Source organism: Nyctereutes procyonoides, unplaced genomic scaffold, assembly GCF_905146905.1.
Source record: "Nyctereutes procyonoides isolate TBG_1078 unplaced genomic scaffold, NYPRO_anot_genome, whole genome shotgun sequence".
Lineage (NCBI taxonomy): Eukaryota > Metazoa > Chordata > Mammalia > Carnivora > Canidae > Nyctereutes > Nyctereutes procyonoides.
This window is the reverse complement of record NW_026575140.1, coordinates 60,280,198-60,306,438: the sequence shown is the minus strand read 5'-3', so window position 1 is coordinate 60,306,438 and position 26,241 is coordinate 60,280,198. Positions and strand designations below refer to the sequence as shown.

The following is a 26,241-nucleotide window of genomic DNA, read 5'->3' as shown; positions in this document are numbered from 1 at the left end:
GGTTCAGGGATCTCTGGGTGGCTCAGCGGTTTGGTACCTGCCTTTGGCCCAGGGCGCGATCCTGGAGTCCCGGGATTGGGTCCCACATCGGGCTCCCAGCATGGAGCCTGCTTTTCCCTCCTCCTGTGTCTCTGCCTCTCTCTCTCTATCATAAATCAATAATCAATCAATCTTAAAAAAAAAAAAAACCACAAAGTGCAAGGTTCACCACTTAGAATGTGGATGTTTTCAATGATTATATAAATGTACAGTATCAGTACAGTAGTGGAAATGTATTTTCCTTATGGTTTTTAAATAACACTTTCTTTGCCCTCATATGCCTTAAGAATTTAACACATAATACACATAACATACAAAATATGTACTGTTTATGAGTAAGGCTCCAGTCGATAGTGGACCATTAGTAAAGTTTTGGGGGAGTCAATAATTATACAGATTTTTGCCTGTGTTGGGGGACTGGTGCCCCTAACCCTTATGTCATTGAAAGGGTCAACTATGAAAGAGAAAATAAAAAGATCACTGAACAGTTAAAGGATCCCAGGGGCTAGTGGGGAGGAAGGGATGAAGGGGAGGGACAGAATTTTAAGGCAGTGAAACTCTTCTGTGTATTACACTCTCACAACCCTGAGACCGTAAGCTGAGCTGAAAATCAAGAGTTGGATGCTTAACTGAGCCACCCAGGCACCCCAGGAACTCTGTACTTTCCATTTCGCTGAGAACCTAAAATAGCTCTTTAAAAATGTATAAATTTTTAGAATTTAAACTTAAAATTTTAAGACCACTGGCATGATTTTAGATTCCACATTCCAACTACCTTTCAGAAACTACCATTTGTCAAGTTTCCATGTAATGCCAAAAAGAATATCCACAATTACCTGAAAAATTCTCCTTCCTTTTCTAAATACATACTCCAGAGGCTGAATTTTCTTCATGTACTGTAACCAAAGCCAACATATTAAAAAAGATTAGCTGCAGTAGCTGATCTAAGAATCCAGCTGTTTTCTATTAAGCCAGACATCAAAGAGCTTTGCTAAAATGTAAATCGATGCCATTCTTCTAAAGCATTGACTTGTTCCATGAGAAGTGCTATATTAACATGCACTGCGCAGGGACGCCTGGGTGGCTCAGCGGTTGAGTGCCTTTGGTTCAGGGTGTGATCCAGGGGGGCCCTGGGATCGAGTCCCACATCGGGCTTCCTACATGGAGCCTGCTTCTCCCTCTGCCTGTCTCTGATGAATAAATAAAATCTTTTTTAAAAATTGAAAAATAAAAAAACATGCACTGTGCACTGCTTTAACGGAATATTTCATTTTTAACTGAATTAATATTTTAAAAATTTGCTGTAATCTCTAACATGGTTAAGTATCAGCAGATGCAACCCACATGAACAGAAGCTCTTGAGGTCCTCAATATTTAGGACTGTAAATGTTGAAGAGCTGCTACTATGCATTAGCTTTATTTCATGGAGAATAAGGGTACTGTCTGACATATTACACTTCTAGAAAAAACTTTAGATCTGTCTTCAAGGCTACCAGCAGCTAGCTGTCCTTGACTTCTGGGATGGTGGTTGACAAGGGAAGGGCCTGAGCTGCTGACACAGGAAGGCTCTGTTCAGCCCTGGACGTGGTCTCCACGGAGAACGTGGGAAACTGCCAGGGCAGACACAAGAGCCTCACAATCCCATTTATATTAAGATCAAGAAATAGAGCCATATATTATTTTCAAACATACATTAAAACCCCAAAAGTGTAGTTTAGCAAGAGATTAAAATTTTCAAAAGGTAAGTATTCTGGACTCCCCTACATCTGAACCAAACGGCTAACCAGGGAATCACCCCCTCCCTAGGGTCTGAAGTCTGCCCCTAACTCCCAACTCCCCCATAACTTTACTAATAGCCAACTGCCAACCAGAAATCTCACTGATATCACTTAACACATCATTTTACATATCTACTACTATACCCCGTATCACTAAAATACCTTTTTCTTAATTTATTTTTTGGTATTTCTAGACTACACAGTTTGTTTTTTCAAATTGTCACAAAACTCAAATTTCCCCATATATTTAGTTTAAAAATCCAAGTATAGTGACCCCACACTGTTCAACTCCATGTTGTCTGAGGTCCAACCATATTACTCCTAGACCGCCACCTAGATCTCCAGCAACCTACATCCCCGTCACTCAGCCTAAATCTGCATATTTACAAAACACGAGTGACACCAATCCTAGGGTCTTAAGGATTAAACAACACAATAAATACACCTAACAGTGCATCTGACATTCGCCCGTTGGTTCAACACCACAAATACCTCTTGCAACTGATTCTCATTATTAGAGCAAAAAGAACAAGAGACTGAAACCCTAATCTCTGATCTAGGCAGGCAGGACTCAGCAAGGGGATAAAATGTTAATTACATTGCCATACTTAAGATTCCATGCAATATTTTCACAGAATGTAAAAAACACAGAAATTCTTACACATTATGAAAACTGACTAGGCTGAACAAAGCCTAATAAGGTTAACTTTCAAATAAGCAAAATTAAGATAATTATTGTTCTTAAGCTGGATGACAGCCCATGCGATTTTTAGAAATATTAATACAGCTTACTGGAACAGCGTGTCCAACCAGCTAAGGAGTTGGGTAGATCCAAGTTCTCATGTTACTTCGTCATCGTTGAAAGGATCAGGGTAATGTGCTTCAAGCAGCTAGCACCTGGGGGCTGTTGGGGCTGCCATAACAAAGCACAGGCTGACTTAAGCAGCAATTTATTTTCTATTTCTGGTGGCTGGAAGTTAAGCGCTGAGATGAAGATGCTGGGGCATACGGTTTCTTCTGAGGCTTCTCACTGCAGCCTGATGCCCATCTCCCTCTGGCATCTTCACAGGTCCTCCCTCTGGGTGTGTCTATGAGCTCATCTCTCCTTAGAGAGACACCAGTCCTCTTACATTTGGACTTAGAGAACCTCCTTTTGCTTTAATTGCCTCTTCAAAGGCCCTATCTAGAAATACAGTCACACTCTGAGGTACTCAGGAGATCAGGACCTCAACACACAGATCTGGGGGCACAGTGTGGCTCATAACCACAGTGGATCCTCAATATATAGTAGCTATCAATCAAAAAGAAAACAGTTCCTAAGATGATTTAACACCCTCTCTGAATTCCGTCTCTAACGGCAGGGAAATACCTTCCACCAACACAAGGTCGTGCTGGAAACAGCCTGGACAATGCAGAAATCTCCACTCTTCCCGATGTCTTCTCTATATAATGGGACCTAAAGGAGTTTCAGGATATGAAGACACATGGAGTTTGTACTATTTGCTCTTTCTACTGGGCCTCAGAAGTCTGCCATGGACCCAGATGTGGTAAAGGCAGGGATGCTCGGGCCCAAGGAGACACTGACCAGTTAGCCGTATCCCACCTTCTCTTCCCACCAACATCAATGCATAAACACCACTGCACTCTTTTTTTTAAATCCCAATGCAGATTTACCTAATTTTTAAAATGGATTTTAATTACAACGCACAAAGCAACTAGACAGGTATCGTGTCATCTAAAACAATTTCATAAATCACATTATTCAAGAACACTTCTCAGTAATTTGTTTCATGAATTCCATTTTTTATTTAGCAGCTAACATCTGAGAGCTTATAATGGACAGATACTGCACTTAAGACCATGAACTCATTTAAGGCATGGAGGAAATACTTTGAGTCAGGAAAAAAAAAGTTTGATGGTACAGTCTCTTTAAAGAACTTTATTGAGATGTTTCTCACAAATTAGAGAAAAGCTTATTTACCAGTAAGAAAAAACTCTTTACTTTAAAACACAAGTGGAAATATCCCAGAGAATTTGGCACTGTGACCCAGAGTTCCTGGTGTCCAGCTTTTGTCAACTGCACTCTCAAGTCATACTCCAAGCTTCCAGAAACACCACCAAGCCCAGGCACTTGGGACGTGACACTGCAGGGAGCTGGGGCTCCCCCTGTATTGGCACTCGCACACTAACACAGCTTGACAAACCCAAGTCAGTCTTCTCTTTCATAGAAACAAGGGTTAAATAGGACATAGGATACTATGGTTTAGAAACAAGATCACTCATAGCAAAGCAGAATACAACACAATTGTCACAATTAAAGAACCAATTACTTTTTATACTTCAGATGGCTTCAAAGGTTCAACAATATCCTAAAGACTTTTATACAGAAGCTAACATATAGCTGACTTTTATGAGAGAAAGGTACGAACAGTACCCTTAATTATACCCCTGCAGATAGGACACTTTCTTAGAGAAGGGGCGCATTCCTGGCACACCACCAGGTGACCACAAGGAATGAACACGATGGACACTTCTTTGTCCATGCACACTTTACACGTTCTCTCTTCTTGCAACCTCCTCAACTGCTCCTCCAGCGACAGACCTATAGGGAGAACAAACTTCAGTGAAATTGTTTCTATTTTAACTCCCATTAAAAAAAAAGGGTAATATTTCCTGTTGTTCTTAAATCTTAGTTTTGTTTTACCTGAAACATCTTCTGTTGGGATATACTTCATGTTCTTGTCCACTGAGGAAAGAAAAATACACAAAAAGTATTTTCTACCATATTCTACCAAATATAAGACTGCTTCACCTTCTATTCATTTTCTTTTCACCTGCTATCTGCTGAACACCACAGATGCTACCTACAGATCAGGAATTACACGGTCATACTAACGGGGCAATAAGACGACTTCCCTTTTTTAGGACTAGTTAAATGTACGGACGGACTATTGTTTGCTAACCAGATTTACCTTGTTTGTCAAACATCAACATGAACATAATCTCAAAGATTTCTGAAATAATTTTACCAAAAACTCACCAAATAAGTTCTTATATAATGTAGAGTCGATTTCTTTTAAACAACTTTTGAAGATGTTGGCAGCAGAGTTTCCTTTAACTAAGACAGTATCAATCAGTTCTCTCGCTTGCAAAGGTATCTGTGTTTTTTGTTTAATGATATCATGTTCCTGTTTATTAATTACATTGGCCTTTAAAAGATTATCCAGGATTGGAAGCACACAAGTCAACTGTTGAAAAAGAGCCATTCTATTCCTCCGAATTAATGACAAATCATCTTCATTTAAAAGAAAGAAGAAAAAAAAATCCATTAGATCTTAAAGTGCTCCAACGATACTCACATAGTCACTAACAACCAAACCTACCAACAATTTAGACACTAAATAAATAGGTGCTTGAAAAAGCACAAAATTACTTGTTTGCACTTAAATTTAATGCCTATCATTTAGAAAACTTCTGGAAGATTCAGCTAAAGCATATCATATAGTACACACAACACACAGGGCCTCTGTTTTTGTCACTTCTAAAAGTGGAGATATTTACATGTCTTAGAACCCTGCTATTCCATAGAAAGAAAGCAGAGAATTTTAAAGACCAGTAAAAAATAAATAAATAAATACATACATACATACCAGTAAAAACCTTCCACCTCTGTACTTTCTCCCCTATGAAATTAATAATACTGACTTCTATTTGCATCATACCACTTTAGTTTTATAAGGGCTTTCGTGTAAACTCCCTTATTTGATACAAAAGATCCTGTCAATTAAACAAGGCAGGTAAGACTACTTCTCATTCTCAAATATGGAGGAAAAGAAACTCAGAAGATGAGTGACCTCCCCAAAGTCAGAGAAAGAATCCGTTGCAGAACCAGTGCCCTGGATGAGTGTCCTTTTCACCCTGGACTTCACCACTGCAAGAGGAGGGGAGGACAGTAGTGGTACTCATCCCGCCAGGACAGGCCTAGGATCCCATGCCAGCCAGGCTGCTTCCTGGCCCTGTGCCCTCAGCCCTGTCACTTCCTACATCAATTTACTTAACAAAAAAATGTTTTCAGGTCTTGCACTATGCTAAAATGTTTTGTTTGCAACTTATTTAATTCTCACAGTAACCTTGTGCAATTTGTACTATGATCTCCACTTCATAGAACCGCAACCTTCATAGAACCTGTTTTCTTCTGACAGAGCCAGGATTTAAACACGAATCTGTTTCAATATCAAAATCAGACTTTGCATTTTTCTACACGACCACACAATGAGGTTCTCTTAAACCATTTCTATCATTACTTACCAGGTTCAACACAAAATGTCTTCCAGCCTGAACTCCCAATCCACACTGTCTATGCACCCCTCACCTCTGCTGGTTCTTTTGTGTACTAGACTCCACACCTCATCCACAATCCCCACAGGTAAGCACCATAGTTACCACTACAGCACAGTATCTGACAGGTGTTCATGCTCCATTTGTATTTGCTGAAGGAATGATTTCTCAAGAGACTTGTTTAGGAAGTCTAAAGCTTAGCACAACCTGCATGAACACCACAATCAGCTCCCTGATTGGCTCCCCACTGTCTCTGGGCTGGGCAGGGGCTTCTCAAGCCCTAGGACTTTACCACCGGTTCCATTTTTGTATAAGGACCACTTAGCAAGGATCAGGGAGTCAAACACCATGGTAAGGATAAGATTTCAAGGAAATTTTTTTAAAACACTGAAAGAAGACCTCCATTCAACTTTAAAGTCTTCCTTTCTTCTCATATATAACAATTTAAATTTGTTACATAGGAGAAGAAAAGCAATATACTTCAAGAAGTTAGGTTAAAATCCGGACTGGCATGAATCACAGATCTTGTTGGAAAATAAACATATTCTAGAAAGCTACAGTCCAGTCTGAGCACTGCCCACAGTGCAGAAGGGGATGTGTGTCGGAGGCTCCTGGCACTGCTGCCAGGAGTTAGTGGACAGACGCTGGTGCTCCTGCAACAGGTCACCCAGTCCGTGACCCTCACGGAAATAGGGCGGGTAATTAACATTCCCAAGTACCTGATGCCATTTCTTCAGTTTGCCTTTCCTTCTCTTCCTCCCGGGTCTCATCTTCAGCATTAAGAAGTGCTAACACGATCTCATTAACTGTTCTGTAGTTCTCCCCAGTGCTCAGGATCTTACTCTGCACGGTCTGCCTCACCAGGATCCTACTGAAGCCCATCTCCAAGGCGGCCTTCACCACTGGGGTGTTCATCATGACTGTGTCTTCTGAATGGTTTTCTCCAGGTCCAAAATGGACAACTATTTGAAAAGACATGTACCAATGTTAAATCCCACAAATGTAAAACTACAGAGAAAAATGATGACTATGGCACAATCTTTCCTCTCCTGGTGCTCATATACTGGTATAGCACATAAGCTTTATGCACCAATTACCGATAATTCCAACAAAAGTATGAGTGCAAGAGGATAAAATAAGAATGTAAGAATATGCTATCCTTTTTTAAAATTCCACTTCCCACACTACACCCTGGAACCTACTTAATGAGCGACTCAAAGCACAGGGCTTAGGAATCCATGTTTTTTTAAAATTTCTGAAATGATTCCAACATATGGTCATTTTCAGGAACCAATATGCTACACAACTATAGGAATGCTACAAGAAAGCAGGGAAACCAACAAAGACTTCATTAAAGGTGGCGTCAGAGTCTGGACTTGCCAGGATACATGAGATCAAGAGAGGTGGACAGATGAATCCGAGAGTAACATAGATGGAAGGAGAGTTAAGACTAGTTCATGCAAAATATGTCTAACGACATAAAAATATGACTGAAGAAGTCATTTGATTTCAGACCATGATATAAAGAAAATCAAGCTGTGAAAAGTGATTAAAATAACCCAGGAGGGAAGAAAACAACTGACATGGTGGAGCAGGGAAGCACTTCCTAGAAACAGGGTCAGCACTGACCAATTTGACACTTTGGTGGAAATGACAAGAAAACATCATTCTACATGATGCATGACAGCCACCTGCTGGCAAAGTGTTCTAATAATCATGTCTCTCCAAAGCCGCCTGCAGGTGGTCACACACACACACACACACACACACACACACACACACAGCCAGTCTGAAGCGGCAACATCAGAACAAGCATGTGAATGAATAAAGAGGAATTATGGGAGTATCTCAAAGAAATCCTGACACATTCAAGAACTAGAGACACAATGGTGAAAGGCACTCAGAGATGAGGATGATCCCCAGATCGCATAGTAAAGCCTCGCCAGCTTATCTTTTACTCTACAGGTACTAGAATGTTTTCTATACATCTTAAGTGAAGGATGTTAAGACCTGGTTTGTTTTCTCAGATGATGATTCTGGCAGCTCTGTGATAAACTTTAATGAGCTAAGATGGAATGAGGAGACCCGCCAGGAAAGCACGACAGACAGTGATGGCAGTTTGCACTGGGCTGATAGTGCCAGATGGACATGGAGAGAGGCACGCAGATTCAGGCATGTTAGGAAGGCAGGGATGAAAGGACAGCCAACAGACGGAACACACAAAGAGGAGCTCGGGTGACACCCAACTTGAGTCAACTTTCTGACCTCAGTAGGTGGGTACCGCAAACTGAAATGGGCAGACAAGAAACACGTCTGAGGGAGCAAAGACAGGAGAAGAGGTCTGCTTTGTTCATATTAACTCTGAAACACCCGTTATAGTCAAGTAAAGATTTAAACACAAAGTTGGACATGCCAGCCTGGAGCTTAGGAAATGAAGAAATAAATCTGGGCTAAGTGTTGAGAAGTACTCCATCATTTATGGTTTGAAAAAGGAGCCACCAAAGGAGATTATTCATGATTAACCAGAGAAATAGAGAAAAACCAAGAATATTGTGTCCGGGAAGCCAAGCAAAGAAGGGGTCTTAAAATGGATGCAGGAGAATAATGTTGGCAAGACTACCAAATGAGACGTCTCCCACTACATTCTAATGCAACAGCAATTTGGAATCCACCTACAAACAACAGTGCTTTTGTGAAAGCTTTGAGATATAGGTAGAAGATTATGAAACCCCAATGGAACCCAATACCAAGGAGAACTGTTTCAACAAGACAGGCCTGCACTCAAAGGGCTGACTCACCAACCCTGGGCCTGGCCACAGACCCATGAAGAGCCCCATATCCTCAGGACTTGGCCACAAGCCCTTTTGGCTTGATCCTGTCACCAGCACCCTACACAAAAGAATGAGGGGGACCCACGCCTACCTGTGCTCTGGCACACAGACGTACCTGTGAGCTGGATCCAGCCACAGTCCAGGAACCACTCGAGGTAAATCCCCCAAATTCAGTCAGAATGTAGAATCTTGAAAGGACCAACCTATCTCCACCGCAATCTGCAAACAGTCCCGCTAGCACAGGGATCCAGGAAGTAACACTCCCCAGGGCACACCTGGAGCTCCTCAAAGGGCCCTCTTAGCCCTGGGTCCCTCAGCCGCAACACAACCGGCAAAGAGACCCAGGGAGGGACACTCATGTCCACACCTACAGCTCCAGCCTCTCCAAACTCAATCAGGAAGCAGTCCTGCCCATCAAGGAACCTAGCAGAGGACATGTCCACCTGTGCCTCCACAGCCAGTTGTGCAGACCTCAATCTGGGCTGGAGAACCTCCAACGGCCCTCAGTTCCAGATGCCCTTAGCCACGCTCCACGGCCCGTCCTGCTAACCAAGGGACCCATCAGACTCATCTTTTCCCTCAAACTTTTTTTTTTTTTTTAATGATAGAGAGAGAGAGAGAGAGAGAGAGGCAGAGACACAGGCAGAGGGAGAAGCAGGCTCCATGCACCGGGAGCCCGACTTGGGATTCGATCCCGGGTCTCCAGGATCACGCCCTGGGCCAAAGGCAGGCGCTAAACCACTGTGCCACCCAGGGATCCCTTTTCCCTCAAACTTAACTAAATAGCCATCACATCAGCCTAAATACCCCAGAAATCAACCTGAAGACTGACAGAACAAACTCCACCACTAAAGGGAGAGAAGCAACTACACTGAAGAAGGTAGGAAGTGTGAAGATGTGGGTTGGGGGAGAAACGGGCTGTGGGGAGGGGGATAGGGAGCCCTGGTTGCAAAGAAGGGGGAGAGAGAGGAGCACGGGAACCCACGAGGAGAATGCTTCCCCAAAGTCACTGTCTGGGAAAATGAGAGCGGCTGAATTTCTGGAGTTCTTGCAACCAGCTGGGAGTAACACCAGGAGTTTTAAAGGTCAGCAGGCTTGGATGGGGTACAGCCTGGGGGGCACTGCCCTACCACTAGAGTGGAGGCAGGCAGCACACAAACAGTGACCTGAAAACCCTGAAAAACGCCTGGAGCAGAAAGGGGGGAGATTATTGCTCTACTTGGAGAGGCCATTCTCACACGATGCCTCTCCAGGTACAAAGGAGCCGATGCCTCTCCAGGTACAAAGAAGCCGGCTGGCCCCATTTCCCTCTCCCCGCCCCTCAGTATCATCAAGGAGCCACCTGTGGTAAACAGCGCAGCACCCACACTGGCTGCCTAATCTGCTCTCACCAGGTCCCACACCCCTGCTCTCTGCCGGTAAGGCCTTTCTCAGTCAGGCTTGCCCCAGTCCCAGAGCAGCAGGCCCTTTACCCCGATGACAAACAGAAACCCTTGCCCACACCACACCTCTCGACAGGGGAGTTCTGCAGGCTCTCAGTTCCGGTGGAGTTAGGGTCAGTTCTCATTTTACAAGCAGAGCAGGGCACACCTCGTTACAAGTCACCACATTCAGGCCAGGGACCAAACACTGCCCACAGCGGGCAATACAGGCCTTCCTCATGAAGCAAGAAAAATCTCAAATACACAACCTAACCTTATACCTACAGGAGCTGCAGAAAGAACAGCAAGAAGTCTAAAGAGGACATAATTTGGAAATGACTTATCTGATAAAGAGTTAATATCTAAAATATATAAAGAACTTCTAAAACTCAACTCTCAAAAAACCAATAACCCAATTAAGCAATGGGCAGAAGACATGAATAACATTTTCCCAAAGAAGACATCCAGATGGCCAAAAAACACATGAAAACATGTTCAATATCACTCACCATGAGGGAGATGCAAATCAAAACAATGAGATATCACCTCAGACCTGTAAGAATGGCTAAAATCAACCACCTGATAAACAAGTGTCAGTGAGGATGTGGAGAAAGGGTGAATGCTCTTACATTGCTGGTGGAAATGTAAACTAGTACAGCTATTGTGAAAAACAGAATGGAGATTCCTCAAAACATTAAAAGTAGGACTTCCCAGGGTACCTAGTCAGTTGAGCATCTGACTCTTAGTTTCAGCTCAGGTCACCATGCAGGAGTCACGATGCAGAGATCGTGAGATCTCCTGCACTCAGCAGGAGTGTGCTTGAGATTCTCTGCCTCTCCCTCTCTCTTCTGTAATTCCTCCCACTTGTGAGCACGCTCTCCCACTCTCTAAAACAAATTAAAAAATCTTTAAAAAAAAAATTTCCCTATGATCTAGCAATCCCACTTCTGTATATTTATCACATGGAAACGAAATCACTTTCTGAAAAATTTACCTGCACTCCCACATTCATTGCAGCATGATTCACAACAGCCAACACATGAGTACAACCTCTAAGTGTTCATCAGCACGTCTGAATAAAGAAAATGTGGTAATATATGCAGTAGAGTATTATTTACCCATAAAAAAGAAGGAAACCTTGCCATCTGCAATAATATGGATGGACTTTATCAGATGAGTAAGTTCTGAGAATCTAATATAAAGTGTACTGCCTACAGTTGACAATACTGTGTTACATACTTGGAAGCTACTAACAGAATAAATCTTAAATACTCTTACCACACAAAAAAAAACTACGTGAGGGGACTGATGCATTAATGTTACTGTGGTAATCATTTAGCAATGTATGTGTATCAGCCATGCCTCTTTTTACCTTAAACTTAGATAGTGTCATATGTGAATCCTATCCCGACAAAGCTGGGGGAGAAAGGGATGAAGCACTGACTCTTTCAAATGCTGGTAACAGGTCAAGTGGTAGATTTACAAAGACGGTGGTTCTTGGTGACCCTGACAAGAGTAGTCTGCAGTACAGTAAGTTCAAGAAGAATGGAAAAGAGCAGAGTAAGCACAGATAAATCTTTCTACACATTTTGTTGTGAAGGGCAGTGAAGCGAGACTACAGCTAGAAAATGATGTCAGCTAGATGTCATCTTAGGAAAAGTCTTCTTAGAACTGGTTATGATACATTAAGTTTATATATATCTTGAAGATAGAAAAATTGATGCTATGAGATAGAAGGGGGAGATCACTGGCAAAGCAAAGTTCTTAACAGTGGCAGTAGGTTTGAGATTTGGATGACAAAGGACAAGAAGAGTTGGCCTCAGTTCCTTCATAGAAAGAACATGAATGAGAGTGTTAAAGATACATCTCAGACTGGTGGCTTGGCTGGGAATGAATGGTAGTAGTTCTCTTCTGATCATGTTTATTTCCTTGGTGACACAAAATTATGAGCTGTGGGTAAATTAGGGAATAGAGTGTAGAAACTTACAGAAAGAGAATATTAAAGTCATTTTATTAGGGAGCTGCAAAGGGTAGCAGGGTGGTAAGAAAGCTATAGTTATAAATTTAAAGCAAGAGCAGTCAGCCCTGCTATCTTTCCCAGTTCCAATATACAGGAGGTGGTTAAGTACTGATTCCAAATCCTCAACAACCCTCTTGAGTCCTGGTATGTGCTAAGAAATAGTACATGGTTATCTTCATTATTTTGGACACCCTAACATATGTAAATTACATACATGAACTTAATGCCAGATATGACCAATACTAAGCTCTTATCAGATCTACTTCCTGTTCTTACAACTAAAATACTACACACTTGGGACGCCTGGGTGGCTCACTGGTTGAGCATCTGCCTTTGACTCAGGGCATGATCCTGGGGTCCTGGGATCAAGTCCCACATCAGGCTCCTTGCATAGAGCATGCTTTTCCCTCTGCCTGTGTCTCTGCCTCTCTGTGTCTCTCATGAATAAATAAGAAAATAAATAAATACATACATACATACATACATACCACACACCTAATAAATACCTAGTATCTAGACCAATTCTTAAATCATGTATCAACTGGCCCTTTCCAAACATACTAGCTTATAGCAAACTTTTCTTCCTTGGAGGGCTTATTATTTACACTTCTCATGTGGTATTCTTTGAGCTAATCTGTGATGGTTATTTCTCTTCTGCATATGTCCTGTGTCCCCAGTTGGAAGCAACTTTAAGAACAAAGATTAGTATACTTGCTAGAATACTCTAAAAATGTCATGAATCTTAGCAGATACATAATATTTATTAGTTAACTTCTCAGCACTTTTTTCTATGTCCTCAGGACTCAAAACATAGCTCTATTTATATACTTCTGTGTTTAACATTCTTATAAAAATTCCCATTCTGTATCTGTATGTATTTCCATACATACTTGGTGGATCAGCATTTTCATCTCCAGGAGTATCTGATGTTGACAAAAGCTATGGAACAGGAGAAAAATTAAGAGGTAAAAATCAAAAATCTCAAACAACCTTAAACAGAACAACAATAAGATAAGTTTACCTTAAGTAATGTACACACACTTCGGAAAACTAGGTAATTTATATACTTATTTTGCTCTGTTTTACTTTAATCATCATAAAAATCCCCTTAAACTTTACCTACTTCCAAATTATAGTTCAAGCATTTCTTAGTTTCAGGAAAGGAGGAAAAAATATTAATGGTTTCTCATTCCACTTAAAAGATATTTCAGCTAGATCACTCTCAGGTTCCCAATTCTTAACAAGTTGCTTTTTTTTTTTTTCCTGCAAAAGATGGAGGAGGCACTACCAGATCCTCCTCCAATCCCACCACAAATTTGTACAGTGGGAGATTGATTTTTCAGAAACGTAAAAGCAAATCTTTTTTTTTAAAGATTTATTTATTTTAGAAAGAGAGCGAACAAGCATGAGCAGGAGGAGGGGAAGAGGGAGACAGAGAATCCTAAACAGACTTCCTGCTGAGTGCAGGAACACTGGCTCAATCCCACAACTCTGAGATCATAATCTGAGCTAAAACCAAGAGTCAGATGCTCAACTAAGCCACCCAGGCACCCCCCAAAAATTTTTAAAAAGCCCCGAACAAGTAAAGTAGTAACAAAAATAAAAATTAAGGTGTCATTAATTGGGTATAATGCGATTAACCATAATCAATAACAAATGTAAATATTACTCTTAATAATATTCTTTGTCATTATTAAAGAGAATTCAGCATTGCCAAATATAAAAACTTACCTGCTCAAGAAGGTGAGGGTATCGAGCTTGAATCTCATCCACAAATTCCTGCCCTTTCATGCGTATCAAGAACTCACACCTACAAAAGACAAAAGTTGGGATCACTAGGTGGCTCAGCAGTTTAGCGCCTGCCTTTGGCTCAGGAAGTGATCCTGGAGTCCCAGGATCGAGTCCCATGTCAGGCTCCCTGCGTGGAGCGGGCTTCTCCCTCTGCCTGTGTCTCTGCCTCTCTCTCTCTCTCTGTCTCTCATGAATAAATAAACATCTTTTAAAAATAATTTTTTAAAAACTTGTTTAAAAAAAAAAGACAAAAGTTACTTTTAAAAAGTGTTCTATACCAAAAAATATGACCTAATCTTCTAGAAAAGTGGCTTTCAAACTCTCTGATTGCACCCCACAATATAAACATTTTACATCACAGCCTATCAAGCAGGAAAAAAGACTCCTTGTGAAACACTACTCTATTGTGACACATTGTGTTATTTTCTATTTATCACATAAACGCTTAACAATAAAAGGGTTTAGCCCTCAAAGGGGCACAAGCTAAGACTTGAAAAATGCTGTCCTGGGCAATTAACTTTTGGGATTTCACATGGTTTCAGAAGCTTAATATTCCTAAAACATGATCTTTCACAACAATTGCTAATCTTTCTCAGGGGTCCACTCTTCCATTATCTGTGAAGCACAAACCTTCTCTCCGAAACATATCTATATGCAATATGATGGTGTTTCCCAAAAACTGGTTCACAAACTCCTAGAGCTGCTCAAAAGCCTTCCAAGTAGCTCACCTACAGCTACTTCCATTTTACCCCATCAGTGTCTCTCAGTAAACAGTCCAGCACCCACCCAGAAAAACAATGAGCCTCCACCTATGTTACACTGCATGCAAAAATTCACTAGGAATAAATCAGAGACCGAGATATTAAATCTAACATGATGCAACTTCTAGAAGACAGTAGAAAATCTTTTTGTCCTTGGGCCAGTTAAGATTTCCTAGCTAAGAGACCATAAGCATAATCCATACAAGATAAAACTGATAAAATGACACCCTCAAAAGCTACTGCTAAAACCATGAAAAGACAAGCCACACATGGAAAATTGGCAAAACATACCTAATAAAAACTTTTACCCAAAATGCATTAAGAACTCTCAAAACTTAGTAATTAAAAAAAACTTTAAAATGGGCAGAAGATATGCAGAAGGCAAATTAGCTCACCATCATTAATCATTAAGGAAATGCTAATTAAAACCTCAGAGAAATATCATGATACACCAACCAGGATGGTGATACCAATTACAGTAACTACTGTGGAACACCTGGAGGTCTCACACACCTCTGGGAGGAATCCAAATCAGCGCAGCCACTTAAACAACACAGCAGCCCTGAGGAAAACTTGCCATACAACCCACAAATCCCAAGCCTAGAGATTCACCCAAGCAAAATGAAAACACATGCCCATGGATGTTTATTAATATTGACAGACGCTTTGCTGCTTATTACTCCAAACTGCAAACAACCCAAATGTCCTTCAACTGGTTACTGGGTAGAATTAGCAGAGATCATTTAAGCACACTCAAGACTTAAGTCTGTCACGGAGATAAGACCGATAGTTCCCACAATGTTCTCTATTATCCTATAGTTTTAAGTTATTTTAAGGACTGATTAATTTACATACATAATGATTAAAGCAGCAAGTATAATGAACCCCGGCTCACAGATCTGCCCCCTTTTCTAACAAGGTCACTAAGGACAGAGATCTTGGGATGCCTGGGTGGCTCAGTGATTGAGCATCTGCCTTTAGCTCAGGGCATGATCCTGGATTCTCAGGATTGAGTCCCGTATCAGGCTCCTTGCATGGAGCCTGCTTCTCCATCTGTGTCTCTGCCTCTCTTTCTGTGTCTCTCATGAATAAATAAATAAAATCTTTAAAGAAAAAAAAGAGATTTTGTTTTCATCACTGCTACAGCTGCAGTAGCGGAACTATCATCCACCAGGGACTCAAATATGTGACAAATGAACTGTTACAAAATAGTGATAACTGTGATCCATTTTTGTTTTCCATTTACTGAGATTTAAAGTTATCCATAATTGAAATTTGCTGTTTTCTAAAGTGTTTACACAAAGCACCCTAAGCCTTTTTCCCTTAACTATCTAAAACAGAACACAAATTACATAAATAAACCAAGATTTTGTTTTGTTTTATAAAGGGCAAAATGAAGTAAATCAAACACCAGAATTGGAAAGCTATTTTTGTCTTTATAATAGTTATTAAGTTTCAAATTATATGTATACAATCCCATAAAGCCAAGCATAATGGTCATTTAAAATTCTGATAATAAAACACTTTTCCTAAATAATTTAAACACAACTTCACTTTTGAGAATTAGAACGTCAGATTTTACCGTGTTATGTTATGAATATTAAAGATAAAATTTTAAAACACTTTTTAAGATTTTATTTATTTATTCATAAGAGACAGAGAAAGAGAGAGAGAGAGAGAGAGAGAGAGAGGCAGAGACACAGGTAGAGGGAGAAGCAGGATCCATGCAGGGAGCCTGATGTGGGTGGGACTCAATCCCAGGACCCCAGGACCACGCCCTGAGCCAAAGGCAGATACTCAACTGCTGGCCACCCAGGCATTCCAAAACACAACTTTTAACAATGTACTGACTCATAATAAAATAGTTCTTACTTCAAGTTCCTTTATCTTAAATCATAAAAAAAAAAAAAAAGACAAAAAGATGTTTTAATTTCCTGAAGGTGTTCAAGAGATTCCTCATTCTTATGAAAGGCACTCGGGTCAGGACATTGTCCTGCTCAACCGCACTCCTATGAGGCACCTGGTGAAATGCAGAAGAACCATGGCTGTGGGGGTGACGGGGAGCCGTGTGAGGAGTACAAGCTATGCTTGGGATGACAGGAAAGTCTGGTGGTGATGACTGAGGAACAATGTGAATGCAGAGAAGTACATACAGAAGGAGAAATTTAAAAATGGTTAAAACGGTAAATTTTGTTAGGTATTTTTTACCACAATTTTAAAAATTACCTAGTCTAACCCCCTCACTATACAAAGGAGGACAGAGTTTCAAATGGGTCACACGACATGTCCAAGTTCACAAAGCTTCTCAAAAATGAATTTCTAATTCTACTTCCACAAACAATACTGCCTCTCAATTCTTTGTGGGGTACAGTGGAAAACAGGACCTACTGCTAGAGACACAGTGACTAAGAAAAGATGAGTGACGGGATCCCTGGGTGGCGCAGGGGTTTGGCGCCTGCCTTTGGCCCAGGGTGCGATCCTGGAGACCTGGGATCAAGTCCCACATCGGGCTCCCGGTGCATGGAGCCTGCTTCTCCCTCTGCCTGTGTCTCTGCCTCTCTCTCTGTGTGTGTGTGTGTGACTATCATAAATAAATAAAAATTTATTTAAAAAAAAAAAGAAAAGATGAGTGACAATCACAAGATAAACTGTACAGAAAAAATAACTTATAATTATAATCAGACTTAATCAGCTTTCATTATATGCATTTTTGTATTTGCCTTTTCCTAGATCATTTTATGTCGCTTTTTCTCCTCTTCCCTTTTTTCCAATGTACTTTTTTTTTTTTTAAGATTTATTTATTTATTCATGCGAGACAGAGATTGAGAGAGAGAGGCAGAGACACAGGCAGAGGGAGAAGCAGGCCCAATGCAGGGAGCCTGACCTGGGACCCAATCCCGGTCTGCAAGATCACACCCTGGGCTGAAGGGGGCACTAAACCGCCGAGCTACCCAGGCTGCCCTCCAATGTATGTTCTTTCATGTTATTTTACACACCTTTGTAATCCTTACAATTTCTTTAAGGCAAAAGGGGAACCCTACAGATAAAACATATGGCCATAATTGTAAATGAATATCAATAAATTAAATTAGGGGCACCTGGGTGGCTCAGTCAGTTAAGTATCTGACTGTGATCAGGTCATGATCTCGGGGTCTTGAGATCCAGCTCCACATCGTTTGCTTGTCCCCGCCCCATCTAGTGCTCTCTCTCTCAAATAAATAAATCTTAAAAATAAATAAATTCAATTATATCCTGAATACACGGCTTACAAAAGAAAAGAGAATACTAAAACATTTTTATCAAAATAAAAATTCAGTGTATTTTTTTCAGTTTTTATCTTAAAGAATAACCTCTACACCCAATGTGGGGTTCAAACTCACAACCCCGAGAGCAAGAGTCACAATCTCCTCTGACTGAGCCAGCCAGATGCCCCAGATCTGGTGTTTTATTTTTTTTTTTTTAATTTTTTTTATTTATTTATTTATGATAGTCACAGAGAGAGAGAGAGAGAGAGAGGCGTAGAGACACAGGCAGAGGGAGAAGCAGGCTCCGTGCACCGGGAGCCCGACATGGGACTCGATCCCGGGTCTCCAGGATCGCGCCCTGGGCCAAAGGCAGGCGCCAAACCGCTGCGCCACCCAGGGATCCCAGATCTGGTGTTTTAAAAGACCAAGTCCCCACAGGCATAAAAGCATCTTTGCTACACAGAGATGTAAAAATGAACCCTGCAAGCACACCTACTTTTGGAAAGCAGTTTTGTGTGGAAATACCTTTCAAAACAATTACCTGGGAAACCACTTGGCGTGCTCCACCCATGGGTCATCTCCAGACTCCCAACACCGCAGTCCACCGTCACAGCAAAAGCATTTGACATCATCGTTGCGACCTAAAGAAAACAAGACTGAACTGAAACACATGTTCCAATATGTTCAACAAAGTGAACCTGATAAATCATACACTACACCTTAGTTTCTTACCCACGTAATAGAATCCAGCACTTGCGAGCTGCTCAGGCCGCACGGGCACACTAGATGGCCAGTACACGAAAGTTCTCAACCGGGCCGCATGGGTCTGCATGCTCAAATTTGAAATGCTAAATCTCAGGGTCTCCAGAGAATTTTCCAAAAACGGGCAGTTGGGGAAATGTCTCCGGTGTTCGGACATCGCGTCATCCTTTGGTTCCCAGTTACTCAGGGTCCCACCGCAGGCAAAGCAGGCCACCTTATCTCCAGGTCCTATATAGTAAAAGCCTGCCCTTGCCAAGTCTGACGGGGACAGAAAGGTTAGCGGCCACATGTGATAAGTAAGAAATCTGGCTTCCTCGGTGCTCATGGCGTAACTGTAGGGGTTAGTGCTCAGTGGGGAGAAGTCTTCACCTGCTCTGGAACTCACAGGGTTTGCTGCGAGGTTGGAATGAGAACCACTAAATGAGCCATGTTCCAAAGTGGGAGATATCGAATGTGTAAAGCTGTTTCTCATTGCAGAAATGTTCTTAGAGGTGGAATCCCGGCTGGTGAGAGAAACCAGACTGTGAATAAAACTACAGCTTGGATAGAGCTGTTTATGCTTTTCAACAGGATTGTCTCCAGGCTTCCAGTTGTCCAGCATCAGGCCACAGCAGAAGCATTTGACCTTGTCATTCACACCCGTGTAATAGAAGCCTGCGCGGGCCAGGCTCCTCTCTGAGACGGGAACACCCGCCGGGAATGTGGAGTATGTAGACATTCTATAGAGTTCACACGAAAAGTCATATTTTATTTTTTGTTTGTTGCCAATTGTCTGGTTTCGTAAGATGGTGCTATCCTCCATTGTCCTCTTAATCCTCTGATATGAACCTGGGACAAGTCTTTGGGAAGTAGTTTTGTGCATGAGTGATTTTACTTTTTGATGGCTAAAAACCTTCACATGAAACTTCTACCTTCACAAAAAATTAGTTTTTATCATATAAAAGAATCAAATGACAGGCTCCTACTTCTGTAAAACTCACTACACCTTCTTTATGGGATTTATGCCAGAGTTTACACTGAGGTGAGATAATACCTAGAATCCAGGATATTAAATTACCAGGATACTACTTAGCACTATTTCAGATTAACTCTTATGTAACAAGTGCTAACTGCTCATTATTTGGTGTAATATTAACATAAAGACCTGAAAAGATATTGGCACACTTATGGAAATATGTTAAAACTGCCTGATTCTTCAGAAGGTTGATGTTCCCAAAATTCTAAATAAGGTACCTAAATTATACCGTTAAAACCTGTTTATTAAGCCAATTACAATTATGCTTCAAGTGGGAAAAAGTATATGCAGGTCTCTTCCAAGCACCTCAATATATTTTTAAAACTCTTGGCTTTATTCCAGCAAACAAGAATTAAACTCTTCATATGGTCACAATATCTAAAGGCTAACTTCACATAGGTTATCACCACAGTATTTATGTGAGGGTATCAACACTCACCAGCTTTCTAGACCTAACCTTGCCTGTTTTAGCATGTATGATGTCATATGAATTTTGCTTAAAGCTAACTGCTAACTCTTCCACCTTTGTCTGTACTTGTTTCCATTTCCTGCAGCATCACGATTGGTTTCTTCCTCACTCTGCATATCAACTACACTTGGTCAACTGAAGGTATTTTCTCCATCAACTACTTAATCATAAAATTTCCACAAGAGAAACTTTAACACTGCATTTAGAAATCAAACAACCTATCTTTCACTTAAAAATCATGTCTCTATAACATCATTCATTTTGTAAAGATCAATCAACTTATCAAGACACAGCTTACTCTTTCTAGTGTTATCTAGTGTTATCACACATGTATGATAACATATTATAAACCTGTCTCTACACAATGTACCAGTAATTAATCCTACTAGCCTTCCTTATGAAAACCCTTGATACTTTATAATTCATACACAAAATCACACTCCATAAAATCCAAGCTATATCCCTCTATAAAGCTTCTGGTTCTCCATAACGGGGTTTATTTCTGCCGAGGAAAGAAATCAGAGGGAAAAAGTGGACTCTTCAAAGGGGACCCTCTGTTAATCTGGAAAGAGAAAAACAAAAGCTGTTTTAGAAAACTGTATTTTCACAGTAAAGAGAACTTACACTTCCAAGTGTTCACTACAGTCTAAAAAGGCTCTAGAGTTTAGGGAACACACCTCAAGTCCAGAAACTTGTCACCGAGATTGTCTAACTGGAAGTAAAACAAATGCAGAAACGGCCCTTGGCACCATAGTTTTTCAAGAGCGAACCACCTCCAAGACACAGGGATTTGTCAGCGCTTTGTTCCTGGTCCCCCCGCCCCGGGACAACGTCAACAGCCTGAGGGGAGTCCCTGGCGCTGTGGGGGTGAGGTGCGGGGAGAGCCCCCGGAGTGGGGAGGGGCGGGGGGGAGCCCCTGGAGCGGTGCGGGGTGAGGGGGTGAGTGGTATCGAGGGAGCACCTGGAGCCGGTGGGGGCCGGTGCGGGAGGAGCGCTGTGCGGGAGCCCTCGGAGTGGGGGGTGCTGTGCGGAGAGCCCCTGGCGCGGTGCGGGGGGGGGGGGGGAGTGATCCGGTGGGAGCCCCGGAGCGGTGCCCGGAGCGGTGCGAGGGGCGGTGCCGGGGAAGAACCTGGAGCGGGGCGGGAGCAGCGGCTGGGGGCGCCCCTCGAGCAGTGCGGGGAGGAGCAGCCGCACCCCACGGACCGCGGCCGGCAGGAAGCAGGCGCAGGGGCCGGGAGGGAAGTGCATCGCCCGCGGCCGCAGGAGAACCCCGGGCCGCGCAGAGGCCCCGCTCCCACCAGCCCGCCGCGCAGAGCGAAAGCGGAAAAAAAGGCAGCCCCGGCCCTGCCCCGGCCCTGGCCCGGCCCTGGCCCGGCCCTTGCCCCGCTCCCCGGCGCGGACGCCGCCACAGCTCGGCCCGCACTCGCGCCGTCGCCGGGGTCCGAGGGCGAGGAACTCCCGCCGACGCGGAGCTGGGAGCGCCCGCCGCCACCCCCGCGCCCGGCCGAGGGACCGCGGGCTGCCCCGGCCTCCCTCCCTCAGACACGCCCGCGCCCCGACAGGACCTGACCCGGCCCGCAGACGCCCGCACTCACCGCCGCGCTCACCGCGGCCCGGCGCAGCAGGCGCGGAAGCCTGTCGGCGGCTCGGCGCCCTCCAGCAAGCCCGGCCGGCGGCGCCCCCCGTCAACGAGGCTCCCCAGCCCCCGCCCAGGCGGGGCCCGCGCTGACGCACGCTAACGTCACTGCCGCGACAGGGCGCCGGGGGCCGCGTCAGAGCGCAGCGCGACGGCCTCCTCCTGCGGGCGAGGCCGTCCAGTGGCGGGCGCTGTGGCGGGCGCTGCGGCGGGCCCTGCGGCGGGCCCTGCGGCTTCCTTTCTCCCTCCGCGCCTGTCGCCCTCCGGAGGCGCGGGGCACGCGCCGGACTGCGGAGTCCTGCCGTCCGGAAGCCGGCGGAAACGCCCGGCCGCGCGGAGTCCCTCCGGGGTGGCCCTGGCGTCTGCGCCTGCGCCGTGGCGCCTGCACGCGAAGGTCGCGCGGCCTGCGCGCCCTCCGGCCCTGGGGGCAGGGCCGGGAGAGCTGCTGGACGCTCGTCAAAGACGGATTACGGACTGGACTGCGTAGTCGCCTGCGAATCCTGTGTACTGTACGGTCATGCGGTGTGTCACCCATCATAAGCTGTCAGTTTCCGACCTAGGGCAGGGACACTGCGAGGGGAGGGTCCTGGCCCCAAGGCTGCGGGCTGGGGCCTGGAGGAGCGATGCTGCCTCCCCGGGGGAGCTCCCGGGGCAATTGTGTCGGAGCCACTCGGTGAGGCAGCCTGGGGAATTTCAGGAACCTGGACCCCTGGGGCTCTGCCCGCCGGCCGGCCTCCAACCGAGGGCCTCGCCCCGGCTGACAGCTGCGGGAGGCCGGGAGGCCGGGTCTGCCCAGTGACTCAGACCTTCCCAACAGGACGCACGCTCGGGTGGTTGTCCCGCTCGGAGCTCCGGCCTGCTTCTCGGAAAGCTGCAGAACCTCCCTACATAGGTGGGAAAACACGCAGCAAGAACTGTTCATTCTAAAGTCAAGACTATTTCTCTTTTTCAGTTCTTGTCCTGACGAGAAAAATAAGATAATGAGTATACTTCCCTTTAGGGAAAATTCCACATTTTAAAAACGCAAAAGCCTTAAATACCTTTCCCAAAAAAAAAAAAAAAAAAAGCATGTAATAACATTCAGGTCTGATAAATAACTACTTTTTAACCTCTAATCTTGTATGACCTTGTAGTTTAGTGTTAAATGTATGCAGTTACCCCTTTATTCAATTTGTCTTCGTATTTCCAGTTTAGAGTTGCTGGTCATTTTTTAAAAAAGGATGTATATTTCTGCTGAGGTTGCATTCTAATACTTTTCACATTTATGTAGAAAAAATACAGGATCCAAGACCATTTTGAGGAAGAATTAGATTGAAGGGACTGGTCTACCAGATAGCAACTTCTATAATGAAGCCATAGGTATTAAAACTACTGTATTAGCATACAGATGATCAAAGCAACAAGATAAAGAGCCCAGAAAAAGAGACATATATTTATGTATTATGTATGTATTTGATACAACATTGGTATTACATATTAGAAAACGATTAACTGGTCAATAAGTAGTGCTAAACAAATAGTTATTTCAAAGGAAAATAAAATTACACTGTGACCTGTTAAAAAACTATTTTTAAAAAATTCTGTGGATAAAAACACTGAAAGTGAATAGCTATTGTTATGAATCTGGGGATTAGACATATTTTGTGTCATTATTGGTGCTGCAGGGAACAAAGATAATTTCTCCTCTACCCTTCTAGGTTCTTGGCTGAGACGTCCCTGCAGCAAAAAGATTAAACACAGAAAAACAAACACTTTAATAACATTAAACAAACATTTAATAACATGTATGCCTCCCGTACACCATGGGAGAGAGCAGAATCCTGAGTGACCCTGTGAAATGGCCCAAGCCATCACCTCAAATTCCATCTTCAGCGCTAAAGACCTAAGGTGTTGAGGGTGGGGAATCTATTACGGGAAGTCACCAGAAAAGCACAGTGAAAAGGGTAAAGCTACTATGCAGATTTAAGTCTTTGCCTTCTCCATTGATAAGAATTTCTAGAGATTTGGTCATCCTGCCCCCTTCCTGGTACAGCCAAGAAGAGACCCTTACAAATGGGGATATCATTTATATACAGGAACATCACTTACAAAAAGGTAACTTCTCCTGGATTTTCAGAGTTTATCCTGTGTCTGCTATTTCCTAAAAATAACCAACTCAACATTATTCTTATGTCAAAGAGACACATTTTAGGGTGGGCAAAATTCCACTCTTCAGTGCTCAGGGTTATATTCATAGTGGCCCTAGTAGAGGAGTCTTTGTTTGCCAGGCTGGTTTTGTACATTTCTTACTTCATACCTGCAATGAGCATTTATTCAAAGTGCCATCATTCATTTAGTGGAAAATGGTGTTTAAAGACCGTAAATCGAATGTTTATGGTGCTGATTCGTCCTGAGTTGTAACGTTTTGATAACCTGTTTCATGCAGAGAGCTGGGTAATATGGCCTTGTTTTGTTTTGTTTTCAATTTGTTTTTATAATAAAATGCATTATGGAATCTCACCTTGAATTCCACTTCAGAAATTCAAGGTTTTATTTAACCTCATTGATCATACATCCTCCTCTTCCTTCACACTGAAAAATCTCCGTTCTACTCCCTTCCTGTTGCATGGGTAATGATTCAAACTTTTTTTATTCATTTTTTAATTGCAGTTAATCATACTTATCCATATCTCCTCTTTTCTTAAATAGTAGCATACTTTTTTCTTCCTTTTTTCACCTTATAATTAATTCTGAAAAATCACTCAATAGTGATATATATAGAGACAGTCCTCGTTTTTCCCAGTACTCCATTGTGTAGGGGTACCGTAATATATTCACCTAGTATCATCCTATATTCAAACACTCCCTACTGATGAACATCTGGGTGGTTTCCAATCTTTTGCTATTATACATAGCACTATGATGAATAATCATAGACCTACATCTTATTCTAAGATACATTCCTAGAAGTTGGACTATTGGTCAAATGTTAAATTCATATGTAAGTTTGCTAGCTATCGCCAAATATCCCTCTGCTTGTGTAGGAGCATAGCGTTTTGCAATCCAGTCTACATGGGTTCCTTTTTTCTGTACAGCTTCACCAGTGGTGTATGTTGTCAGACTTTTAGATTTTTGCAAATATGTTGATAAATACTATTTCAGTACAGTTTCCATTTTATTGCTCTATTATGAATGAGATTGGACATATTTTCACATGTATATTGCATATGTAACATTTTATTTTTAAAAATTAAGTATAAAAGAAGGTTTGGATTGATAAAGTTTTGATATTGCTAAAGAAAAAAATATTCTGACACTTGTTGAAATCTCCACAGGGAAGGAAGCCTTCATTCAGGACAGTTGCATAAATGCATTGCAACAGGGAGACAGAGCAGCTAGACTCTGAATACAGCAAAGGCAGCTGAAGATTTACAGCCAACCAGCAGAATGAGGGGGTGTCGGTCAGTGGCTGTAAAATCACTTAGTGGAGTTCTTGAGAGCAGGGGATTCTTGTTGAAGACTGGCGAAGGGTGTAGACATCAAAGACAGGGATAAGGAATTTGCTCAGCTATCAAGGGCAGGGACGTGATCACTAGGCACACCTAGTGGGACTCTTGCTAAGAAGGGGAAAGCAAGCAGAAGGTAGGGCCCAGGGCACACAGTGCCCTCCATGTAACAGACCTCCCCTGTCTACTGAGCTTTTCCTGCTAACCTCCCCAGAACCAGCCACCCCCAACCTTCTCTGTCTTTAGTGAAGACCGTTGGCAAGCCTGTGGCTCAGGCCACATCAGGAGTTAACTCATTTCCCCCCATCTCTCCCAAGTGCATGCAAACTACACCCCTTAAACTTGTCTCCTTTGCTCTTGTTAATCTCTCAGTCAAGAACTCAGAAGGGTAGGGGGAAATTATTTTGTCTCGCATACGTCAGGGAATGTTCTCCAGCCGGAGTCCTATAAATTAGATGGGACAAAAGTAACAAGGGAAAAACAAGTTTATTAAAACGTGCATAATACATGTATAGAAGAGGAGCCTCAGTGACGACTACGCCAAAGAGGTAATTAGAACTTGGGCTTCAATACCAACAAAGGAAAAGACCTTTGGGGTTCTGAGTGAGAGAGGAAAGTCATAGAAAGTGGCCAGGGGAAAAATATGGTAA

At 42.9% G+C, this 26,241-nt stretch overlaps 1 protein-coding gene across 1 annotated transcript; it reads right to left on the bottom strand.

The window, feature by feature from the left end:
- Positions 1-3,736: 3,736 nt before the first annotated feature.
- Positions 3,737-24,562, bottom strand: BIRC2 (baculoviral IAP repeat containing 2). Its single transcript, XM_055305808.1, has 9 exons — positions 22,066-24,562; positions 18,957-21,032; positions 18,766-18,865; positions 14,159-14,237; positions 13,318-13,366; positions 6,875-7,117; positions 4,858-5,112; positions 4,522-4,563; positions 3,737-4,419 (listed from the first exon to the last, which is right to left on the bottom strand). The coding sequence occupies exons 2-9, from the start codon at positions 19,846-19,848 to the stop codon at positions 4,226-4,228; spliced, it is 1,854 nt and encodes a 617-aa protein (XP_055161783.1). The 5' UTR covers positions 19,849-21,032; positions 22,066-24,562; the 3' UTR covers positions 3,737-4,225.
- Positions 24,563-26,241: the final 1,679 nt, after the last annotated feature.